This window comes from Nannobrachium achirus (assembly GCF_963921795.1).
Source record: "Nannobrachium achirus genome assembly, chromosome: 12".
Taxonomy (NCBI): Eukaryota; Metazoa; Chordata; class Actinopteri; order Myctophiformes; family Myctophidae; genus Nannobrachium; species Nannobrachium achirus.
In genome coordinates, this window is record NC_137832.1 from 54,031,420 (window position 1) to 54,053,076 (window position 21,657).

A 21,657-nucleotide genomic window follows, 5' to 3' on the forward strand; every position below is an offset into this window, starting at 1 on the left:
TATGTCAAGTGAAGCATGACTAAAAGCTTCACTTTTCTGTTGTGCAAAGGTTGACAAAAAGCTGGTGTCTTGGCTGGCAAAAAAAGTATCTGACCTTGAACAATAAGTGTGTTGCCTATAGCAACCACACTAATAAACTCCAACTGTATATTCCTAAAAGTAAGAAATATTCTTGCAATGTCTCTCTGTGCTCAAAAAGCGCATCGAAATAGTAGTGACACACAGCAAAAGTCGTCAGGATCAGGATCCGGACCCAGTCAGCTACAGTACCGCCCAGACCGCCACACCAGTGGCCCGGGCCAGTGGGCCTATTATTGTAAAGATGAGGTACTTAAAATCTTGGACCCAAATTATTCTCTTAAATCCATCAAGTATTTTCTTCGTTTACCGTGAACGTGTGACACAGAAATCTTCATGAATTCCCAGGCTTCACAGCAGGATGAATAATTGTTAGGAGAGAAGAAAAAAAAAACATTGTTTTGGGGGTGAATTATTCCTTTAATAGCCTAGACCTTGCTGACACATGCTGGCACATGCAAGAAACTCCAAACAGTAGACTCGGTTAATAACACTACGTGTTAGACGATGTATGTCAGTCATCATCTCCTCCACAAATCTTTAGCAGTGTCTTTTCATAATTTCCATGAGAATCGGACTGAAATGACAAGCAAAATATACATATTCCATCAACACATATGTTGACATGCTGCTATTGAAATCAATCTTTCTAAAAAAAAATGGGTGTGTATGCAAGTACATAATTAGTAGTTTGAAGATGAAACACACTTGAAATTGTAGGAATAGAAAGTGATGTTAAGTATTAGTAGACGTAGGAAGTCTTCTCGTCTTTTGGACAGGGTTAGTCGTCTCCTCCACAGATGGCTGTCACACACTCCCCGTGTTCACCCGACAGGTCCGACTGGAGGACATTGATTGATTGATTGATTGATTGATTGATTGAATATAGAGATGCACCGATATATCGGCCACACATCGGCCGATGTTTGCCATTATCGGTCAATATTGGTATCGGCAAATAAAGCTGACATTAACCGATGGCAGTAGCCGATATTTATCTGTTGTTGATAAACATACATTTTGTGCTGGCTATGTTGGTGGGTTGGTTATTTGCAGCCTACCAAGAGAGTAGATTCTGAACAGTTATGTTGATTTATTTGTTTACCTGGCCCAAAAGGAGAAATAATAACACAAAAAAAATATATACCGTTATATAAACAGGCTTTTAAAAACATCGGTATCGGTATCGGCCAAGAACTTCCATATCGGTGCATCCTTAATTGAATACTTTATTAGCAGTTTGTAATAGGAAAAGCACAAGACCATACAGAGCAACACGACACTGTTTGCCAGGTAGGTGGTATCCTTTTTTCCCTTTTCTTTTTTTGACAGAAGATCCCACCCACCTGGATCACTGAGAGTTGCAAAACAGCCACAGAATCCTATTGCTATACAGTACGCCCACAGACATGATTAAATGAAAGGTAGCGTAAGTGATATTGTTAAGCTAATGCTTTGTAATGTGTAAAAAGCTTGCAGAGTAAGCAGTGATGCTGAGGTGATGTTCCTCACCTGGATGGAAGAATGCAGGGAGTGTTCATAGAGCTTCTTAAACTCTGCTCTGATGTCCAGAAGGTCCACCTCAGAACGACTCACCATGATCCTGTTCAGAGTGGCCTCGTTCGTTCCACAACCCTTAGAACACAGGACGGATAATAAGCAATACATATTTGATTGGATAGAATTGATAGCCCGACCTGAAAAGGCATTAATGTTTACTAAACAGCTGGGGAGACAGGGAGTTAAATAGCGCTATTAGAGTATAGAGCTGGCCCATCAGTGCCCACACCCTAGGTGGGGTTGGCGAAAGGGCCTTTCTGTGTGGAGTTTGCATGTTCTCCCCGTGTCCCCTAGGGTAGGTACCCTCACAAAAAACATGCAGTAATCCTGGTCCCTATAATGCCTCCCCTGGCCAGCCGAGGCACCTGATGGAGGGAAAAGGAACTGGTTGGAATAATGTGTTCCTTCCACCCGCTAAGTCCAACCGGGGAAGCTCCCCCTGTCAGGTTTCAGTGAGGGAGAGCAGTGACCAGGATTACTTAGGCAATTGGCACTGGGTGAAAAATGGGTTAAAAAATCGTGGGGTAAAAGAAATCGCCAAATACGAATATAGAACTAATCTATTTAAGTCTATTTAAGTTATTTTCACAATACCGGTAAATAAAATAACTGGATACAATAAATAATGAGCTTTATATCCAGTAAATAAATAAAAGTTGGATAAGAACTTTCCCTTCCTTATGTTCAATGTTAATCCCAAATCACCAGAGAAGAAACATTACTGTTGTTGCTTGTCAACATTTCAAGGCCATGGGTTTAGGGTTGGGGTTCTCAATTACAGTATGTACAGTAAGTAAAACTCTAGAATTGACATGGTCTAGAGTTGACATGGTCCACGTCTAGACAGTAGACACGTTGAGTTGACGATACAAAATGTTTTTGTACAGTGACAATGTTTTCTCTGGTGACCAGTCCATTGTACACTCTCAGAGTTAAATGGAAACTTATTATTATTATTATTACCCTTATTATTATTATTTTTTTTGTGTCTTTTTTACACTGGGATATCATGTGGGGTTGTGATAGTAGTTTACCTTCATGCTCTTGTGCAGACATTCAGCTAGGTAGGCTGGGACATTCTTCACACATTTCACTGAAGGAGAGACACCAGTTAGATTCAATATGTTTAAGAAGGAGCATGAGGTGAAAATAAAAAATACATGTTAAATTGTATAATTAGTTAGCTAATTTGGTTTAAACCACAACGGAACAATTGTATGCATGGTGGTTTCTAATACAAGATATCCCAATAACCAGATGGGCAGGAGATGCCCATATCAGAGCATCCCTGATTGCTTAATGGGTGAAAGTATTTAACCCATTAAGACCTGGAACGCATTATTAATTTAAACATTATTTTATGCACATATACAAGCAGATCTACAAGCTCACGTGCCGCGCTGTGAGCTTGTAGATCTATTTTTTAAATGGTGAAAATGTGTGTAAGTCTTTGAATATTTTGATCCGATTCTATAAAATGTAAATCCTTCTAAGGTTTTTGAAAAACACATGTTTCTATGTGAGTGGTTCTCAAACTTTTTCATGTCAAGGACCCCTAGAATGATAGCCCATGTACTAGTCCTGTGCCTGGGGGTGTGCACAGTAGCCTATATGAGGGATTGAATGTAGTCTCAGAAGTAATGTTGGAGTGCCCGTTGGGCAGATCTTTATGCCCATGGTGTTTCATGTTGGAGTGCCTGTTGGAAAGATCTTTATGCCCATACATGGTGTTCCGTGTCCAGGCCAGTCTGTGATGTGTGATGTACTATGAGGTCAGAGTATGACGTCTGATGTCAGCATGCTCATCTCCAAATTTGGGCATTGTTTCAGCAAGTGCCAAGTGGCTGTTACCATGGTGGGTGTCAGCATGCTCATCTCCAAATTTGGGCATGCAGCTGTTACCATGGTGTTTAGTAACCACTGTTTAGTATCAGTGATGTCCGCATGCGCATCTCCAAAGTTTGGCATTGTTTCAGCATGCGGCTGTTACCATGGTGAAGACAATGTTTAGTATCAGTGATGTCAGACATTCGGTAAATTAATAGATAGATTTGGCCACCGACCCCCATCTCAAAATATTGTGTTCCAGGGACCCCCCAGAAGCAAATATTTGAGTTATAAATGTTTGCTTTTGAAAAGATATTTGCAAAAATAAAAATAAATCTTGATATTTCAAAAATAGCAGATCTACAAGCCTGCAGCTTGTATATCTGCTATTTCTTAATAGTTAAAGCATAAAATAATGGTTAAAGTGTTTCCAGGTATTATTGAAGGCTTTCCATCTCAACTGTGCTCCCCCTGCCATTCTTTAATACCCCACTAAGGGGTGCTGCAGCTGCACCGTTTATATACTTGCTACAGTACACTGCATAATACAGTACCAACAGCAGTTCTTCATATTAATACAGCAGGCCTACCAATAGCCACCAGCAGTTCTTCAAGTTCTCCAGACATTTCCCCTTCGATGCTTTCTTGTAGGGTCTTGCCACTGATGTTCTTGTACTCCACAAGAGCTAGACATGGAATCAAATTGTCACTATACAATTTACAGTGTAGCGTTAAAGCAGCACTATGTCACTTTTATTAATGAATAAAATGTTAACACAATATAGCTTATACAATTGGGGGGTTTGTCTCCCACCCTGCTCTTCAATTGAGACATTTTAGATCATGTCAAAGGTCATGTGTCACCTAGAAACAGGATCTGACACATATATTTATCCCCTGAGCAAGCAGGCAGGCTCTATTAGCTCAATGGTAAAAATGTCAGCACTCACAGGCAACCAGAAGATGATAATTATTTTAAATGAACAATTGAATCCTTGCATACTCTGAGGAGAACTTCAGCCAAAAATAGCAGATCTACAAGCTCTGAGAGCTTGAAGATCGGCTATTTTTGGCAAATAGGTTTGGTGTATAGGTGAAAAAGAGCAGAACAAGTACAGAGTGAAAGGTCAAGTTTACTAAGTATCGACGATTTATGATTTTAAGTGGTTAAGTGTCAAACAAGTCTATGAATCTTTCTATGAAATCGATGAGAATCTCCATCAGTCTCTGCTTCATCTCTCTCTCTGCTAAGGGGTCATTGGCCTGAAAACGTTGAAGACCCCTGATATAAATTGAAATGAATGTGTGCCATACTTTGTCTTAGCTGAGGTATGCTCCTGTGGCACAGGATGTCGGTGAACTTGGACTCGTCCGTGCCCCACTTCTTCTCGCCAGCATTGTACAGAATCTACAGCCAAAGGAACATGAAATATTATTATAACACCATTTTTTGTATAGAGCCATTATGTCTATTTGGAAGGATAACACTACCCTCCATGGTAAAACAATGCCGGTGATGGAAAACTTGTGAAACGGGACATTGATATGGCCACCAGGATTAAAACCATGTTTCCCAACCATGACAGAACAGAGGAATGGTGGAGATCATCATACCTTGGCATCTTCTCGAGCCTTCTCCTTATCCACTGCAGTCCCCTCATCTCTCTTACCCTGGAGATAAAACCCGTTACGTTAGTTATCGCACTTTGTGGAGCTTTAAGGGAGCCAAGATTCCCACATAATCTGTTTATATACTAGATTCATAATTATGTTTTACTGTGTTATTCCATCAGATCTAAGATTTAATTGATGCTGTACAACATTTTGTTACATAGCTTGCCTATCCGGGCTTGATCTAGTCCAAATATTCTTGCTCCCTGAGCAGGTTGTTAATTTGTATTTGTTTTTATATTCTTTGCCTATTTTGCCTAATTGGCAATCATGTAGGCCTAATTGTCATTGACACCGACATAGGTGACCTTATCAATTTCTGTGGTACTCAGTAACGGGTGCATCTGCATCCCCCCATTCCGACATGCTGCCATTCCGACATCTCCCCCATTCCGACACTAACCCTATATACCGGTATACCTAACCCTAACCCTAACCTCAATGGAAGTGCCGCCACTCAGACAATTAGAAGTCAATGTCGGAGTGGCTGCATGTCGGAATGGAGCCACACAGGTCAGGTGCTAAAAGTGTGATTTTGAGAGATACGTCAAACAGACATAGGACTGGCTTCTTCTCGAAAGACAAAACATTTTCATTCCCATTCATGAAGAACATAGAACAAAAATTAGAAACAATAATTGAATTAAATCATGATAACCAGCCTTTTGAGTTGGATTATAGCATTATATCGCTGGCTCGCTGCAACCACAGCACTGATACTTTATCTTGCTGTACATTATTTTTTGTCTTTGAATGTAGAGATGATTTAATCCTCCAAACCTCAGCTAAAACGAGAAGGGCTTTGGCATATTCTCCAGACACCTCCTTTCTCACGTCACGGATCAGCTTTGTCTCGTTTTCTGTTGGCGTGATGGGAGAGGTATTCACACAAACAATTAAATCTGACACAATCGGGGTATGTGAGCAAAACTGTGTTATTTGACGTGCAACTGTGCGTCTTCTTTGCCCGTTTGAGAAACAACTTGCAGACAAGAAATTGTCTGGTCGGAAATTGCCGACGCTCTACGATGGAATATAAATTGAGTTTAAGTCTTAAAGACTGTTAATCTTTACCTTCCAAATAAGCATTGGAGAGAGCTTCTATCTGCTTGTTGGATCTTGAAGCAAACATTTCAATCAAGACGCTGTCTTTAGTCCCGGCTCCCTGCGAACACAATTCTAAATATTTACTGATGTTCCGTCATACGCAGGTTTAACAAATATCAAATAAAGAGCATCACTCCACCCAAAAATTATCTAATATCTGGAGAAAAGTGTCAAACGTGTTATACTGTGAAGGGGAACATTATTTCACTCAAATGGATATAAAACGTTGTAGAAGGGAATGTGAGGAGGCTGACCTTCATTGCTCGGGTGACTTCGTGGCTGTCAAAGGTGGCAGGAGGGGTGACCAGTGCCACTAGCAGGTCCTCAAAGTGACCGTGGGTGTCCCCTTTCAGGTCCTCCACTAGTGTCTGGGGGGAAACAGTCATTTACACACAAACACACACACACACAAACACACACACAATGTGAAGTTACACACAACTGCACCTAATTTGCAAATATGGGCAGCAGGTGATGTCTACGTACGGTACATGGACATAACCAACCAACTAACTAGGCTATAAATCGACAAATATGCCCACAAAGCAAATCAAACTTAACCAATGGACGCAATGTTTTCACAGTCACACAGTCTCACAAGAACACGGAGAAAGAGAGAGAGGTTTCCTGAACTGAATTAGCAAAGGGTAAAGTCTTATCTGAAACTCAAAATACTTGTAAATACATACTGTATAACAAATTGGAGCTCCCAATGCATTGAATTTCTGCATTGTGTAACGACAATAGCCAACTGCTACACTTGTTTTTTGTTAACAATATCAAATTGTCTTTTGATGGGTGATTCACCGCAGGGAGGTAGGTATTGACTGGGTCCCCCCTGAGATCCTGAGGTGATCTCCAGTAGGTCTACTGTGGGACTCGTGGGAGTATTCCTGCTCTCCTTCTTACCACATGAATACACCATGGAATTGTCAATGGTGGTCCGTGGCTCAAATGCTGAATAAATAATGGGCCTTCCCTTGATGTGAAAATTGTTGAAAACCACTGGGTTAGTGTAGTGGGTTATGGCCCAAAAGTCTTCCGCAACACATTTCCACGCAGCAGGGTTAAACAATTAGGACAATTGGAAACAAACGCCAAGTAAGGGTCCATTTGGTTCCATTTGTGTGCTCTCGAGTTAAATTGACACTCAGGTTGTTGTTTTTTTTTTTTTTTTTTTTTTTTTTTTTTTTTACTAGGTAGGTACGGTATGTCTTAGTGCTGGATGGAATAGACCAGTGGACTCAACCAGAATGAATGGAATAGACCAGTGGACTCAACCAGTGGTCCTTGAGGGGGCTCCAGGTGGTCCCCAGCTAAATGATGGAGAGTTGGCAACCAAATGGACCCTTATAGATCTTTAGCTCTCTTGAGAGTATAAAATGAAACCAAATGAAATGGCCCTGTAACACTGTCAAGAGTTAAATTATTGTTAAAAACCTGCATTACTTAATTTACAAGAAGTCTACACAGTTAGAGAATGCAGAAGAATTATTTTGATCAATGTGTGCCTGTTATCTCTCCTATGGTAACACGTCAAAACTGCATGGAATTGTGGACAAAATCTTTTCCATAACACAATAGTTTGGGTCTGCGAGGCTAAATGTCATTCAAATGGCGAATAAATAATGGACCTTGGTATGAAATGGGTTGAAAACCAAAGGAATGGACTATAGCGCTTACTCTGCCCGTGGCCTTCAGGTAGCCTTCGCAGATCACTTGTCTCTGAGCACTGCTTCTGCGGGTCAAAATGTCAATCAGCGTCTTCTCCTTGGTTCCTGCAAATGACAATAGAAAAAGGTTTTCCTAAAGCACGTCAAAAATAAATAATGCAGCATAAATACAGAGTAAACTGTAGCCTTTAATGAAAAGCTGCACAAATAAAATGAGCTTTTACCTCCGCCCAAGTTTGTATGCCGAATTTTGATTATGTTTTAACCGGCATTACATTAGTTTAACTGACACATTTCTGTGACTGTGTCACTTTCGGTGCTACCTGTCTCCGATCTACAGTACAAAGGCAGGGCCATTAGCCAATGAGGGACCTTTCTTAGTGATGTCACCACCAACAAACATGTGTGACCTGATATAAATATAAGGCGCAAGTTGGCACCTCGGTAGAGTGCCAACCTGCCCACCCACATACATACAGACAGCACCGATCAGCACAGTTGGCACACAAGTGGGCCATACTGTAAATGGCCACGAGTGCACAAGACAAAGTTGGCTCCAAAAGAGGTTTTAATTGCTCAGCACTGGTGAAGGTATTACCATTGTACTAACTATATATTTATATTATATTTATATTGTACTGATTTATAGTAGTAGTAGAAAACTCATGCACTGTACCAAGTCCTTCAATAGCCTTTCTTAGAGCCACAACATCATCCCCTGCATTAAAGTCTGCTTTGGGTTTAATGGTGCCTCTCTCTCCGCCCTGCACAAGGGAAAACAAAAGCAAACTAGTTCATATCATACAACAGACAGGACTGATCACAATGAAGGGGATTGCAACTTGTAACTTAGGGCTGGATTTGCTGGGGGGCTACATATACGTATTGTACCGTTGTTGTCGGGTGGAAACCTACGTCCGAAACCTACGTCCAAAACCGTTCGTTTTGTATTTATCATTTAAAAAATGATTGAAACGCTTGTAGATCTGCTGTTTTCACTAGTTTTGTGCGACAGTCTTTTTTGATGAAGCAGGGCTTTACTTTGTGAAAAAAACATACAAATTTGAAACTTGGAGATACTGGGTTTCTGCCGGACAGTGATAATATAATTAGGGCTCAACTCCCCCTCCACCTCGTTTAATCTTTTGTATAAATTGAACCGTGGGTGGACCTACCGATGCTGTGTAGGAGTCAGGAGAATTCACAAGACTGTCCAAGTCATCCTATTTGAAGGAAAGAATAGAAAACAATTTGAGCCACAATAGATAAGATGTGGATACCTCCATTTCATTTCAGACAATGACAGAGATTAATTTAAGCCCAGTAGAAGGAATAGTAATTAGTAACAACAGATACAGTATTCAGTACTATTCACACATTTCTAATACCCTAAAGAGAAACCCCAGTGTATGTACAATATAAATAGTCCAGAGATTGTTTCAAAACAACACACAGGATCTTACCCATAGAGTTGCCATTATTTGCAACCGGCAATACTTGTGACTTGGAATAAGACTGTAGATAAAGAGAAAATAAAGTAATAATAATAAACAAGCAAGTGATGATCACACAGTAACAAGATGGTGAAGCAATTCAAAAGTATTTTAGTAGGATAATAGAGCAAAATGAATGCATGGCAACAGAACATGTTTTGGCTGTACAAGAAATAGTACAAGAGAATTCATTTTAATATCACAACTGGCCCAGATGCAGAAGAGGGGATAACTACAATTTGATGTCCTACAGTAAGTGTATATCAGAGATTGTGACATTAGAGCTATTGCGCAAAAGAGGAAAACTGAAATTAAATTAAATTAAAGGTGATTGTGGTGCAGGTGATTTAACGCAGTGGTTCTCAAACTTTTTCTTGTCAAGGGCCCCCAAATTGATGCTTATTAGCCCACAGACCCCTATTTGAAATGATATGCCAGCGACTCCCATATAAGATTGTTAAGGCCCTAGCAGTGTTTCTCAAACATTTTAATTTCAAGGACCCCCAGTTTGACATGCATTAGGCTACAGACCCCCTTTTAATGGCGTGTCTAGTGTCTATCTCTGAAACCCGATTTATATTGTAAAATCAATGTTAATTTAACTCTGAGAGTATACAAATGGAACCAAATGGACCTGTAAGGGGCTAAGTCACACCTGGAGTCCAATTAGTTTGACTATGGTCAATTGTGCCTAAATCTATCATTATTTTGACTTATTTTAGAAACTATTGATGTTCATATTGTATTCATTCTAATTCAAGAATAACCGTTTGCTAGAGTAAATGATGTGCCAACTGCCATGTGATGTTGGTATGATCAGCAGAATGGTAGGTAATAGCAGGTAATATAACGCAGCAGCTACACATGTGTAGCCCCTACATGAACAGTGTATTTCTACATTATGCTCAACAACAGCACAATACAGGCTGTTTCCCTTCCTGGTCACATATTTGATAGCTTAGATAACCCCCCCACTCCTCCTGTCATGCCTGAACAACACTTTCTACGACAGATAGTGTAGCATAGATAGACAATAGAATATAGTTTCCTGTTTGATTCTAGCCTTTGTTGCATACATTTGTCTATAAGACACAACTTATTTTAACTGTGGTGTACGAACATACATAACACAAGCCTAATGAAGGTTTACTGAAGGCGAAAAATAACTTTAAAAGTTAGAAAATCTTACCTGTGTGTTTGAGCAGAGACACGTCCACGTACAGAGAGCTCAGCCAACCCTGATGATGTCACCGTTCAGCCCCAGCAAAACCTGGTTTCTACACCTGGCCACACCCACCCAGTCCGGGTGTGCCAGCCTCATTCTCTTAGTCACACACACGCGCGCACGCACGCACGCACGCACACACACACACACACACACACACACACACACACACACACACACACACACACACACACACACACACACACACACACACACACACACACACACACACACACACACACACACACACACACACACACACACACACACACCCCTGTGGCCTGACACTTTATATTTATAAATTGACAAAAATTAACATATATATACACACACACATACAGACAGACATATATGCAGTATACAATATACACATACATTATACTGTATTTGTTTATTGTATTTTCATTGTGTTGCTTTACTGCTATTCGTTGTTGTCGCTACAATGTTGACAAACCGAAATTATTTTAGTCTCATGTACCTGTATATGAGATTAAAATTAAATCAAATCTTGAATCGTATGACTTATGACTACCTGAGTAGCTTTCTAAAAGTGTACTGTATAGACGTTTATTTACTCCTTTTTGCTTGGCTCTTAAAACAGTTTGTCTGATCGTTATTTATTCCAGGTTTGAGATAAACTGTGGTCACAGTGTGGTGAGTTTTGGATCATGATTAATGTATGTCAACATGTTACGTTAGTGTGTTAATTTATCCATGTATAAGTCTGAAAGTGTACAAAATGTAACCAAATGGACCCTCACGTGGATTGACAATGACGATTTTACTGTGTAAACAAGTCATCAGAGGCAAATTGTTGAATAGTATCTCATGGTACACAATACCCAGATGCAAATGATAAGAACCTCTGGTCCTTGTTATCCATTGTCAGAGTACCCATTGTATGCAACATGTCTGTCCTTCTTACGCTCATATATGGAGATATCTGCATCTGTCTGTCCGTATCCCTTTTATGGAGATCCCTGATGTTATCAGACAGTAGGCCAGTGTATGCCCATATATTATGGGCATATACTTGGCCATATATGGGAATATCAGCGGTTCTGGACAACTGGCTCTCCATCCAAATGCCTAGGCCTATATATGGGCATATGGGAGTTTGAAGTTGCACAGTCCTTAAGATATGTGAAGGAGAGATACACTCACACACTCACACACAGTGAGTTTGTGCAAGTCATATTTTGAGCGGTGCTAACCGCTCCTATATCTGGCTTTGGGTGTATGAACATGGATCTCCATGTATGGAGATAACTGATGTCACGGACAGAACGGCCCATACAAGGAGATATGCACGTTGTGTTTGATACCATGCACGATTTTCTTTTTCTAAAGTTTATTAATTATCATTACTAGAAGTTTGGGCCGCCCGTTTTTGTATATTCCGTATGTACTCTCCTGTAAAGAGCTGAGTTTGACAGCACACAGAGAATACGGTGCTTCTCTATTGACTTAATATAGAAGAGATCGAACAATGCATTTGAAAACCAACTGTACATGCACTAGTTTACCTGTTAAACTAGAAAGTACTACTGTAGCATCACCTAAAACACATCAATATGAATGCTGGAGGGGTAGCTACTGGGGTTATTCTGAAAGTTATTATAATAATTATTATAATAATAATAATAGTATTACACATGCAGTCATCATTGTCAACAACAACAACAAAAAGCATGTGCATAGTGAATGCCTGCTATTTGAATAGCACACATGCTTTGGATGTCTCTTTAAAAGCCTGCCTTTGCCCTGAGGTGATGTCGTCAGACTGGTTTGCCAGATGGCTTTGGAGGTGTGGTTGCCATGGACTGAGAGAGCATACAGGCACAATATCTCAAGGTGTAGGATGTACCGGTAATAAACTTTACAACATGCTTTACATTGTTTACATTGTTGTAAAGCATCTTTGATGAGTCATGTTGCGTCACCAGCAGTAGGAAGCAATCGGCTGCGTGAAGTGTTTGATTTGGTTTTAGTCAAATGTATTCATCTGATATTTTAGTTTTAGTCTAGTTTGAGTCGACTAAATCTACAGTTGATTTTGTCGACTAAAATGAATTTTGTCGGGCATTGATGGTGTCGTAATGATTTGATTTTACACTTGGTTGCATGCTGAAAATAGCCAATCTACAAGCTCATAACGCATCGCCGTGCAACGGTAGATTTGCTATTTTGTCCATATATTGACGAAATTGTCAGTATATTTAGTTTTAGTTTTAGTCATCATAGCTAGAATAGCTTATAATTTAGTTTCCGTCAGTGAAGAAAATGCACCTGTGTGTGGCATCAAACACGACACTGCATATCTCCTTGTATGGACCTTTTATTCTTGTGATGTCATAATAAAGAAATTGCTGTCAGTTGAGTTACCTCCATGCATGGAGATCTGGGCTCATACACACAAAGTGAAACGTAGGACCGGTTAGCACCGCTCAAAAAGGTATTTGACAAACATTTTTGTTCATAGTTTTAGTCAACGAAATAAACACTGAAGTGTTGGGTTATTGTATGGCACTGTGTTGGGACATTACATTGTACAGGGGTCCCATTAGCTTTCCCACTGTCATCGATAGAGAGGCAGAGGCTACAAGACAAGCGTCATCCCATGGCATCACCGGACTGATGTCACGCTTGATGACGCGAGATTTAAAAAGATCACTAGTGTCACTATGTCTTATATAGTATCTGTTAAATGTGGGAGGCACAATAGTTCACTCATCAAAGTTGATGCATGGCCAAACTAATTTGAGCCAAGAATGCTGTGTTGGGGCAATGCCTCCTTAGGACAGCTAGGTCTGGGTGGAATTGATGACGAGGTGGTGGTTGAGCCACGGAAGTGTGACTTCTTCAAGGGTAAACAGGTGTGTGACGTGGGGTGTGGCCGGTGGCACACAACGTTCCTGCTGAAAGATGACACGGTGTATACGTGTGGCTGCAATGACCACGGCCAGCTGGGGCACGAGAAGTCTCAGAAGAAACCGAAGCAGGTCGTGGCACTAGACGCACAGAACATAGTGGCGGTGTCGTGCGGAGAGGCCCATACGCTTGCCCTGAACGACAAGGGGAACATCATCTCGTGGGGTCTCGGCTCCGATGGGCAGCTGGGTCTCAACAACTTTGCGAGGTGTGTCCGCGTGCCCAGAATCATCAAGAGTTTGTCGGATATACATATCGTTCAGGTAGCGTGTGGATACCACCATTCCATTGCTCTTTCCAGCGCAGGGCAAGTTTTCTCCTGGGGTCAAAATCAATATGGCCAACTGGGTCTAGGAATAGACGGAGAGAGCGTTTCCACGCCCCAGCTCATTCAGTCTTTGCAGGGCATTCCTTTTGCCCAGATATCAGCAGGGGGCGCCCATAGCTTCGCCCTCACAGCCTCTGGGGCAGTGTTTGGCTGGGGAAGGAACACCTTTGGACAGCTGGGTCTAAATGACAATGTTGACCGAAACAGCCCAACCCCGCTGAAGTCCCTCAGGTCACAGAAGGTCATTTACATCTGCTGTGGAGAGGACCACACGGCAGCACTGACCAAAGAAGGAGGTGTGTTCACATTCGGAGCGGGAGGGTATGGCCAACTTGGACATAATTCCACTAACCACGAGATCAACCCTAGGCAGGTTTTTGAGCTCATGGGTAACGTCGTCACACAGATTGCGTGTGGGAGGCAACATACGTTGGCTTTCATCCCCTCCTCCGGAAAGATGGAAGCATTTGGGCTCGGTGCCAATGGCCAACTTGGAACACGGTCTACTTACAATAGAAAAAGCCCTGCCCAAGTAAAAGGCCCCTGGGTATCTAACAATGGCCCAGTACCCTCACATACAGATAGAACCCACCGCTGTTGTGTCAAACGAATCTATGCAGGAGGAGACCAGAGTTTTGCCCACTATCACACTCCCAACAACGACCTAGTCTCAGATAATACAATAAATTGTAATTGTAGTAATACGACGACACAACAGGACCCTCGTAGACAGATTTACACCTTGACGGCTGATCTTATCCAAAGATGGCTGAGCCACTCACAAGGAAGACTCCCACCAGAGATATCTAATGAAATTGAGCTGGTGTTCTCCTCTGCGAGTTGCCTCAACGGCTCCTTCTTGGCGGAGGGTCATCCAGATCATTACAGCACCAGCAGTAAATGTTCAGGAGTGGATATGAATATGGCACGCCTCCTGTTTCACAGAGTTGTTCAGCACGATCACCACAAAATAGCTCAGACAATCACGGCTAGTTTGGAGAACCTGATTCCCAGACTGACCAACTCTCCTCCAGACATTGAGGCTCTGAGGCTCTACCTCACTCTTCCGGAATGTCCACTCCTCAGTGACCCGGACACCTATGTCACTCTTGCCATCCCCTTTGCCAAATCCCTCCTCAGCCTAAATGCTGTTCTGCTGAAAGTGCTAGAGAACTGGTGGTCTACGTTTGAGCCCCCAGTGTTTCAGAGGATGGTGGAGCTGTACAAGGAGGTGGTGGTGTATCTGCTCAGGGTGCACAAGGTGGGAATCCCTCGGTCAGAGCAGCTCTTCAGCCACTTGGACACGTGCCTCAGTCTCTTGGAGATCCTGCATAGAGTGAATGAGAGAGAAGGACACATCATACAATATGATAAATTCTACATCCATGAGTTGGATGGCCTTATAGATATCAGAAATGACTACATCGCATGGATGCAGCAGCATAATAATAGGCCTAATACTAATAATATAGACTCTATGGGCCTTGATGGCACTGTCAACCTGTGCAAGTATCCTTTCGTATTTGATGCCCAAGCAAAGACCACACTACTTCAAACCGATGCTCTCACACAAATGCAGATGGCAATGGCCCAGGCACAGTTGCACAACATCAACACCATGTTTCACTTCAACATGGCAGAGTCCGTACACCCCTGTCTCATCCTCACTGTTCGGAGGGGAAACATTGTTGGAGATACCATGGATGTCCTCGGAAGGTCCAAGAACGTGGACTACAAGAAACCACTCAAGGTTATATTTGTGGAGGAGGAGGCTGTCGACGCTGGTGGTGTGAGAAAGGAGTTCTTCCTCTTGATCATGAAAGAACTGCTTGATCCCAAATATGGGATGTTCCGCTACTATGAGGAGTCCAGGCTCATCTGGTTCTCTCGCAGGAACTTTGAAGACATTGACTTGTTCCACCTCATTGGAGTCATTTGTGGCCTGGCCATCTACAACCTCACCATCATAGAGCTCAACTTCCCCGTAGCTCTTTACAAGAAGCTGCTGAAGAGGAACCCATCACTGGATGACCTGAAGGAGTTGATGCCAGATGTGGGAAGAAGTCTGCAGCAGTTGCTGGACTACACGGAAGACGTTGAGGATACATTCTGCTTGAACTTCACAGTCACAGAGGACAACTTTGGTGCCACAGAGGTCTTGGAGCTTGTTCCTAATGGCCATACAATATCTGTTAATAATACAAACAGACACGAGTTCATCAACGCTTACGTGGACTATATCTTCAACAAGTCAGTTGCGCCACTTTTTGAGAACTTCGCTGCAGGGTTCCACAAAGTGTGCGGAGGAAAGGTTCTGGAGCTGTTCCAGCCAAATGAACTGCAAGCCATGGTCATCGGCAACACCAACTATGACTGGAAAGAGCTGGAAAAAAGCACTGAATACAAAGGAGAATACTGGGCCAAACATCCCACCATCAAGATCTTTTGGGAAGTGTTCCACTGTCTCACCCTAGAAAACAAAAAGAAGTTTCTGTTGTTCCTCACGGGGAGTGATCGCATACCCATCCTGGGCATGAAGAGCTTGAAGCTTCAGATCCAGCCAACTTGCAACGGAAAGCATTACCTGCCCGTCGCACACACTTGCTTCAACCTTCTGGACCTGCCGAAGTACACCAGTCGAAAAACCCTCCGTGACAAGCTGCTTCAGTCAATAGATCACAATCAAGGTTTCACCCTTGAGTGATGGTGATCCGACAATGTATAAAACTGAACCACCTTGATTATTGATGGTAATTACATGCACAGATGTTTGTCCACACTGGCTGAATCTTATTACGGTATGTTACTTGCTAAGTACACTACCATCGTGTGTGAAGGGAACACTCCACAAGGGGCCAATGTACACTAAAAGGGCGTAATTCTTTGGATGTATAGACTTTTCAGCTATTTCAGCTATTTTTACACCATGGTACCAAAGGGGCCAGCCGTATACATACTTAAGTATACTTGTGTCCCTATAGAGGGTATGCGCATGCATAAAGTGAATGGCAAATAGAGTGGCAAAGTGAGTTTAAGGTAATTTAACGTTGTTTAAAATGACTTTTCTGTTTGGATGTATGGGCTTTCAAGGCCTTAAAGTAGTTTTTGCCACTCAGAAGGCGTTCCTGCATAACTTCCGGGTATGATGATAATGTCACGTGCATACCAGAGGGTATGCACGTGATCATATTTGATTTGATTTTAATTTGATCTTTATTTAACTTGAACAAATAAAAAAGTACAGACATCTATACATCAACATCATCACAATTACAAAACAACTACTTTTGTTCAAGAAGGGACCGAGAGAAGCAAACACTAATTTTGTCCGACCCCTTCTTACCATGTCAAATAAGCATTGTAAAACAATATATTGTGATACAAAAAGTTATATAATACCCTAAACAGAATGTCATACAATTACATACAGTGAATTTGAGTTGATCATAAAAGTAATAAAAAGTACACATAGAGTAAAGGAAAAAAAAGAAAAAAAAATCATAGTAAATCAATATAAACTCAACTGGCCATGAATGAGTGACTGCTTTTGAATGTTTCGAGGTAAACACGTGTTCCAGGCTTTAAACATGGTTTGTGCCGTTTTAAATTTCCCTTGGTCTGGAAACTTAAATACTGTATAAGAATTTAAAAACAATATACCAATCACAGCGAACTCCACAACTCCACAAAAGCTTCTTTCAGACGGGAGGCAGTTGACACACCCTATAATTCATTTTCAATGAGAGGCGGGTGATTGTTTTGGACGTACGGAGAAGTTGAGGGGCAGAGAGGCGGGCAGGCGCGGTCCTGAGAAATTCTAACCCTAACCCTGTCGGCAAGAGCAACAATATACAATATATTTGTAAATATATTGTTTGCGTTTACCCACGGAGCGATTGTGTTTATGTCTCCACCGTGGCACGATCCCCGCTGATCCAAGCGGGAAAGCCTGCGTCAAAAGCTGCATGGGAAAGGACTTGTTTTTTGGCGGTGCTAACCGCTCCTATGCGTTGCTTTGTGTTTTTCACCACATTTTCACACACATTCCAAGGGTTTTCCCATTGGATGACGTAAGTTTGACGTCAGCTTTCCAAGGGTTTTCCCATGGGGTTATAACTAAATGACATGATGTCACAGGATATCAAGCTATCAATCTGCATGGCGAAGTGAGCGCCGCTCACTTCACACTGGTGTGATTTTTAGACTCTGCAGCAGTTACTGTATGTCGAATGGGTTACCTCAAGTCTAATAGCAGCATTGTTAACTTCAAGTCCTCCATAAAGAGCTGGCTGGATACCCAGACCTATGAATATCACTGGGGAGGGTTTCCATTCCGAAACATCCCCATTCCAAACACCAGGTTAGCTTCACCAGCAGTGTGAAGTAAGTGGTGCTATTTATTATGAGATCATTTCATTAAGCGTCCCACGAAGCTTGGCCAATGTGACACTGGGCGCACAAAAAACTTTGGACAAGCGGACAAAGCCAAATAGAGGAGCTTAGGTCCTTCCAGGAGCGCCGCTCAATAACCAGTTTAAAGTTGTAACCGTTTGATTTTACGGTGCCCATGTTCTTTGGCTATTAGTCTAGTACTATGAATGTATATTATATAGTCTCTGACTCTGAATGCCAAGCAGGGAGGCATTTTTATTATTATGGGGTCATCTTTGTTTTTTTGCAGAGTATCTTCCATCTCGCTCTGCCAACCCGTGGTGATTCCTGACCCTACCACAAAGACAATCGAATTGAGTGGTCAGCACGGCACGCAGTCCAGCAAACAATTACCTGCTTTCCGAACTCAAGTTCGGAGGTAATGCTTTTCAGAAGTTGCGAGTGACATCATTTTGCAGTTGAACCGGACCTTCCAGACGAAAGGTTTGGTGGTCGGAGACGTTATGGACAGCCCTTATTTGGTCACTGAAATGAGGTGAACATGAATTGTGTGTGTTAGGGTTAGGGTTAGGGCTACAGCTCTCACTGATATTTTGGTCCAAGTTTCTGTTGTCTGTTCCTTGCCTCTGATCTGGTCATTGTGTATTCAAACCACAAGATGTTGGGGATCAGGCTCGTGTCTCGCACCAGAAAGTACTCTGACACTGACCACGCTGCTATCTTGGGGAAGAGTGGTGTCAGCACCATCTGAGTGAACAAGAACCAAAACACGCCAATGGTACCGCCCGCCACTCCGCCACAGAACACCTGGCTCCAGGTGTGATACAACAGGTAGACCCTGCTGTACGAGACCAACAAGGCCGCGCCAAACAAGACGACGGACAGCACGTGCCTCCACAACAGGTCCGCCCATTGTTGGTCGTCTGTTCGACGCATTCTTAAATAAAGGAAAAGAAAGGAGTAAACGACAAAGAACCAGACGAGCTGGGCATGACTGGAGGGCATCCCGTAGCCTGCGGCTGGTGTTGAACGAGCCCCTGCACACGGCCGCGGCTCTCTGAGAATGTGCTTCAGTATCCAGTTAACCCCTTCGTTCAGGATGAGCCCGCCAAAGAACGAGATGGCGTGCAGTTCCCGTTTGAACGCAATGAGCGTAACAAAACCCACGAGGATCGTTATGGGAAGGAGAGTGATGTGGGCAAGCGCTTGTCCCAATAGATCGTCCTCTGGGAACTCCACGTGTGTCAGAGCGACGGACCGCCATCTAATTAACGCCAAGCACTGCTCCTCCGATGCCATTGTACCCGGAGAGAGCTTGTAATTACGTCCTTCACACACACACACACACACACACACACACACACACACACACACACACACACCAGTTTCAGGAGAGATAAACAGTTCATGTTATGATGATTGTTATGATGACAGTATTATGACGTTATATTAATGACAACAGGGATCTCCGTATATGGGCATAAAAGGGACACAGACAGAGAGATACAGAGATCTCCATATATGGGTGTCACAGTCACATACACGCTGAGGAAGGCTTGACGTCTGTGTATGCTGCCTGTGCCTGTGCCTGAATAAATGAAACAGTACCAGAAGAGCCAGAATATTTCCACACTCACTCCAGGGGGCCACGTTGCATATACTGTCGGGCAGAAAACTCTTCTCTCTGTATTCTAAATTTCCATTTGAACAAACAAATGAAGCATTGGTTTAGAAATTAAACGTATCGTGGTTTGTAGAACACTGTCCTTGTTTGTTGATATAAGGTTTCCATAATTACCTGATGTTTATGACCATAGCACTTGACACCAGTATGGAGCCATGTGGAACTCCATATTTGGACAGCACTGATGTCACATTAGAGTTTTCGTCATTCAAGGAAGGCCAGCATAAGAGCACAAGGGTCTCATTCATTTCACAGTATAGCAATGATCTATATTGGGTATCTGTCTGTGGGGTGTTTGATTTTGATATTAAGTTAACGAAGGCTTTTGGGCCAAAATGGCCACATCAGCAAGTGCAAACCTGAGTAAGGTTGTCAAGCAGCATTACATGAATCTCCCTCAAGGAGACAAGGTCCAGGTCATGTATGTATGGATTGATGGGTCTGGAGAAGGACTGCGCTGCAAGACCAAAACCTTGGATTCTGAACCCACAACCATTGAGGATATTTCCGAATGGAACTTTGATGGCTCCAGCACCCACCAGTCAGAGGGCTCCAACAGTGACATGTATCTGATCCCCATAGCCATGTTCAGGGATCCATTCAGGAAAGACCCCAACAAGCTGGTTCTCTGTGAAGTCATCAACCACAACCGCAAGCCTGCAGCAACCAACCTCCGGCAAAGATGCAAGCAAATCATGAGCATGGTGGCGAACCAGCAACCTTGGTTTGGTATGGAACAGGAGTATACCCTCCTGGACAAAGATGGACGTCCCTTTGGCTGGCCCTCCAATGGCTTCCGTGGCCCTCAGGGACCTCATTATTGTGGTGTGGGAGCTGATAAGGCCTTCGGACGGGATATAGTGGAGGCCCACTATAGAGCTTGCCTATATGCTGGGGTTCAGATCTGTGGAAGCAACGCCGAAGTAATGCCTGCTCAGTGGGAGTTCCAGATAGGGCCTTCTGAAGGTATCAACGTGGGCGACCACCTGTGGATGGCTCGCTTCATCCTTCACAGAGTCTGCGAGGACTTCGGTGTGGTGGCCACCCTCGACCCCAAGCCCATCCCTGGGAACAACTGGAACGGTGCCGGCTGCCACACCAACTTCAGCACTAAGGAGATGCGGGAAGACGGTGGACTGAAAGCCATTGAAGAGTCCATTGAAAGGCTGGGCAAGCGACACAGCTATCACATCCGGGACTATGACCCAAAGGGGGGGCTAGACAATGCGAGGCGTCTGACCGGTCACAACGAAACCTCAAACATCAAGGACTTCTCAGCCAGTGTGGCCAATCGCTGTGCCAGTATCCGCATCCCTCGCGCGGTGAGCTACGACAAGAAGGGATACTTTGAGGACCGCCGTCCATCTGCTAACTGTGATCCCTATGTCGTCAGCGAGGCGTTGGTCCGCACATGTCTGCTCAAAGAGGAGGGGGATGAGCCCACTGATTACAGCAAATGAGCGCCCCCTGCTGCTTGACTCGACTAAATTCAGATTTTATTTATTATTAAGCACGTTTAAAACATCTAAGGTTGAACAAAGCTTTAAAGATCAACAAACAAAACAAAAATTAAAGAATGTAAACTCTTTCTGGTTCTTTTTTTCCCCCCATGCCACCACAGTGGCGGTGCTGAACAAAATGCATATGTATTTTAGTGATGCTTTTGGATAGGATTAGAATAATGAGGC

General features: G+C 42.9%; 4 protein-coding genes across 4 annotated transcripts; 2 read left to right on the plus strand and 2 right to left on the minus strand.

Moving 5' to 3' along the window:
* Positions 1 to 592: 592 nt before the first annotated feature.
* On the minus strand, positions 593 to 9,394 carry anxa3a (annexin A3a; the record flags this gene model as incomplete). The annotated part of the gene is made up of 13 exons (XM_080738759.1): positions 593 to 655; positions 1,591 to 1,713; positions 2,673 to 2,731; positions 4,056 to 4,151; positions 4,780 to 4,873; positions 5,080 to 5,136; positions 5,917 to 5,996; positions 6,211 to 6,301; positions 6,498 to 6,611; positions 7,927 to 8,021; positions 8,593 to 8,680; positions 9,092 to 9,139; positions 9,380 to 9,394. 13 exons carry the CDS (start codon positions 9,392 to 9,394, stop codon positions 593 to 595), a joined length of 1,023 nt encoding a protein of 340 aa, XP_080594885.1.
* Positions 9,395 to 13,405: 4,011 nt separating this feature from the next.
* On the plus strand, positions 13,406 to 16,597 carry LOC308295713 (putative E3 ubiquitin-protein ligase HERC4; the record flags this gene model as incomplete). Its single annotated transcript, XM_080738760.1, has 1 exon — positions 13,406 to 16,597. The coding sequence occupies one exon, from the start codon at positions 13,406 to 13,408 to the stop codon at positions 16,595 to 16,597; it is 3,192 nt and encodes a 1,063-aa protein (XP_080594886.1).
* A 2,270-nt stretch (positions 16,598 to 18,867) lies between these two features.
* On the minus strand, positions 18,868 to 19,587 carry LOC308295903 (dolichyldiphosphatase 1-like; the record flags this gene model as incomplete). The annotated part of the gene is made up of 1 exon (XM_080738974.1): positions 18,868 to 19,587. The coding sequence occupies exon 1, from the start codon at positions 19,582 to 19,584 to the stop codon at positions 18,868 to 18,870; it is 717 nt and encodes a 238-aa protein (XP_080595100.1). The 5' UTR covers positions 19,585 to 19,587.
* Positions 19,588 to 20,304: 717 nt separating this feature from the next.
* LOC308295067 (glutamine synthetase-like) lies at positions 20,305 to 21,429 on the plus strand (the record flags this gene model as incomplete). Its single annotated transcript, XM_080738018.1, has 1 exon — positions 20,305 to 21,429. The coding sequence occupies one exon, from the start codon at positions 20,305 to 20,307 to the stop codon at positions 21,427 to 21,429; it is 1,125 nt and encodes a 374-aa protein (XP_080594144.1).
* Positions 21,430 to 21,657: the final 228 nt, after the last annotated feature.